Source organism: Nanorana parkeri, unplaced genomic scaffold, assembly GCF_000935625.1.
Source record: "Nanorana parkeri isolate BGI_ZX_2015 unplaced genomic scaffold, ASM93562v1 scaffold1507, whole genome shotgun sequence".
Classification (NCBI taxonomy): domain Eukaryota; kingdom Metazoa; phylum Chordata; class Amphibia; order Anura; family Dicroglossidae; genus Nanorana; species Nanorana parkeri.
The window spans coordinates 105,883-109,121 of NW_017307775.1; the positions used below are offsets into that span (position 1 = coordinate 105,883).

A 3,239-nucleotide genomic window follows, 5' to 3' on the forward strand; every position below is an offset into this window, starting at 1 on the left:
CCCCAATTCTCGCCGCTTAATTACACAACCAATTTAGATGGAATTATTCGGATATACAGTTATATTTCCAGCCGGGGCTCACTCAGATGCTAGTCTGAAGATCTCCGTTGAGCAATGTGCGTTGGGTCTCTGTAGTTTCGTTGAGCCTGGACTTGTCTTGTTTGCTGTCGCTTCTGTCACCGTCATCCATGCCGCTGACCCTCGACAAGCACAGGACGTTCTTAAAGCTCTTTTTAAAGTTGTCAGAGAGAAAGGCATACAAGATGGGGTTGGCACAGCTGTTGGCGTAACTCAGGACCACCACAAAGTCCCACATGGCCTTCAGGCCTGGAGTCGGCACAATCAAGAGAGACACGGAGGAAACGTTGAAGATATAGAACGGGAGCCAGCAGAAGATGAAAACTGCGACCACAATGGACACCATCCGGGTGACTTTCTTTTCGGACCGTTTCCTCTTGGAGGAACCCACTCTTATTCCCGATGACTTCACTTTGATGATGATGAAGAGATAACAGAGGCAGATAATACTCAGCGGAACTAGGAACCCTAGGATAAAGGCATAAATGATAAAACCAGTGTACCACGTCCCGGAGTTTCCAGGCCAGATGATGGTGCAGCTACCTCTCCCCTGATAATACTGAACTCCGGCATAACTCATAATTGGCATGATCACCAAGAGCGAAATGGTCCACACTGCAGCATTGACTATTTTGGCAGTCCTTGGCCGTCTCCATTTGGCAGACTTGATGGGATGAACCACCGCCAGGTATCGGTCGATGCTCATGACCGTGAGGCAGAAGATGCTGGTGAACTGGTTGATACCATCCACCGTCATGACAATCCTGCAGATGACTTTGCCAAACGGCCAATGGACCAAGGCCACCTGCATGGCCAGGAAGGGCAAGCCGAGCATGAAGAGTTCGTCGGCAATGGCCAAATTAAGAATGTAGATGTTGGTGATGGTCTTCATCTTGGCGTAACGAAGTATGACGTAGATGACCAGTGTATTTCCACAGAGTCCCACGATGCACACCGCAAAGTAAATGAAGGTGAGGATGGCATTGCTGGTCATGTCATAGTACTGAGAGGTATTGTTGGCGGACATATTGGTTGTTGTCTCTATGATGTCACCCTGGGACACCGGGGAGAAGTACAACTCCGTGATGTTGGGCAAGTCTGAGTAATCCTGATCCATCTTGCTGTCGTAGAGTGAGACCCAAAAACACGTTTTTTACACAGAGTTCATCCTCAGCTGTCCTCACGACTTGGTTAGATTCGCCACTAAAACAAAACACAAAAAGAGATTGTAAGAAAGCCAAGCCACAGTACATGGAGTTCTACTTCATATTACATCTACTGCATGCATTCTGTGCTCCTACCTAGGATCTGATAGTGTCACCAAAGGCAGAACCTTTTTTCTAGGTTTTGGACAGACTGGGGAAGACTTAGATCATCTGTCAAGTTTGTACAGCTGCATGTGCCCACTGGGGAGATTCACCTTCTCTATTTGTCCTGCTGACCAGTCATCGAAAATCCTATAATTTTAGAGTCATCGCCAGGGCAACAGGTGACGGGGAAATCATTCAATGGGGACAAATGTTCCGGTGACAACTGTCTAAGATCTAATGTCCCTCACGTTGGAGAGATAACCACCTATTTCCTGTTGCATCTCAAGCACAGGAAGTGAAGGGAAATCTTTTCCAGCAGGGCACAGGCAGCAATCAAATAACTTACTCTATCCAAAACTATAACAACATTTTTGGTTATACATACTCCCCCAGTGATCAGTCTGCTGCAGGTAAGTGGAAACATTTCCTCAATCTCCCCTCCCCCCAGTGACCAGTCTGCTGCAGGCAGGAAAAAGCATTTCCTCGGTCTCCCTGAAAATAAAAATCTGATGCTAGATCCACTTTATTAACTAATTTTTTTGCTTGAAAATAACAGAGATCGTCAGACTTCCTCTCTCACCTGGATCAGTGGATTGGCTCTCTCTCATGCCGGTACATTGCGGGGACATTGTAATGATCATCATAATACAAGCGGCCTTGCCTCCGCCAATCATATTTATGCCGAGCAGCAGATGAGCTCCGGGAGGTGACCCGGCACTGCGGCTCCTCGCTGATCTACAGACAGAATTTTTCCTGTTTTGCTTTTAATTCTCTGCGTTCCATCTGCTGCCTAAATTATCCCGCGAAAGAGGCAACTTAATCCGCGACGCGAGGCGGCCCGTGAAAAAATAACCTTTTATCGCTTTTACACCCTCCGCGGAAATTTGGACGGATGAAGATATTTAAGATAACATTTTGTCTGCGAGGAAATATATTTTTGCTACGAGCAGATGGCTCCCAAGCCGGTAATCTCTTTGGAGGGAAGTTAAATTGGACCCCCCTTCCCCCTGCACCACCAAATTCGGCCCACCAGGCCATTTCATGTGGCCCTCGCACCTGCAGCTTTCAAATTTTAAACCAAAGCCACCGCTGTGAGGCACCGGGCTTCACAGGAAGGCGGCCGAGGTCTCCAGCAAGGTCCCAGCAGTCTTCCTGTGAATCGCGGTGCCTGTTTACAGCGCAGGCCAAAAAGCCCACCTGAGAGTCCGCACAGCCCACCATGGAAACTGTGCAGCCCACCTTAATGTCTGCACAGCCCACCATAGACCCCACACTGTCCGCCTGAGAGTCCGCACAGCCACCTGAGAGTCTGCACAGCCCAGCATAGACCCCGCACAGCCCATCTGAGAGCCCACACAGCCCAGCATAGACCCCGCACAGCCACCTGAGAGCCCACACAGCCACCTGAGAGCCGCACAGCCCACCTGAGAGTCTGCACAGCCCAGCATAGAACATGCACAGCCACCACCTCAGAGTCCGCACAGCCCACGATAGACCCTGCACAGCCCCACCTGAGAGTCTACGAAGCCCACTTGCGAGTCCACTCAGCCTACCATAGAACCTGCACAGCCACCTGAGAGCCCACCCAGCCACCTGAGCGCCCACACAGCCCAGCATAGACCCCGCACAGCTACCTGAGAGTCCGCACAGCCCCACCCGAGAGTCTACAAAGCACACCCGAGAGCCCACACAGCCCACCATAGACCCTGCACAGCCCACCCGAGAGTCTACAAAGCCCACCTGAGAGTCCACACAGCCCACCATAGACCCTGCACAGCCCACCCGAGAGTCTACAAAGCCCACCTGAGAGTCCACACAGCCCACCATAGACCCTGCACAGCCACCTGAGAG

General features: G+C 50.7%; 1 protein-coding gene across 1 annotated transcript; it reads right to left on the bottom strand.

The window, feature by feature from the left end:
* Nucleotides 1–51: 51 nt before the first annotated feature.
* Nucleotides 52–1,269, bottom strand: SSTR2 (somatostatin receptor 2). Its single transcript, XM_018570331.1, has one exon. The coding sequence runs from the start codon at nucleotides 1,193–1,195 to the stop codon at nucleotides 83–85; it is 1,113 nt and encodes a 370-aa protein (XP_018425833.1). The 5' UTR covers nucleotides 1,196–1,269; the 3' UTR covers nucleotides 52–82.
* Between the last annotated feature and the right edge of the window lie 1,970 nt (nucleotides 1,270–3,239).

Excerpts from the sequence above, each read along its gene's own strand:
- SSTR2 (XM_018570331.1), bottom strand. The coding sequence starts at position 1,195 with ATGGATCAGGATTACTCAGACTTGCCCAACATCACGGAGTTGTACTTC.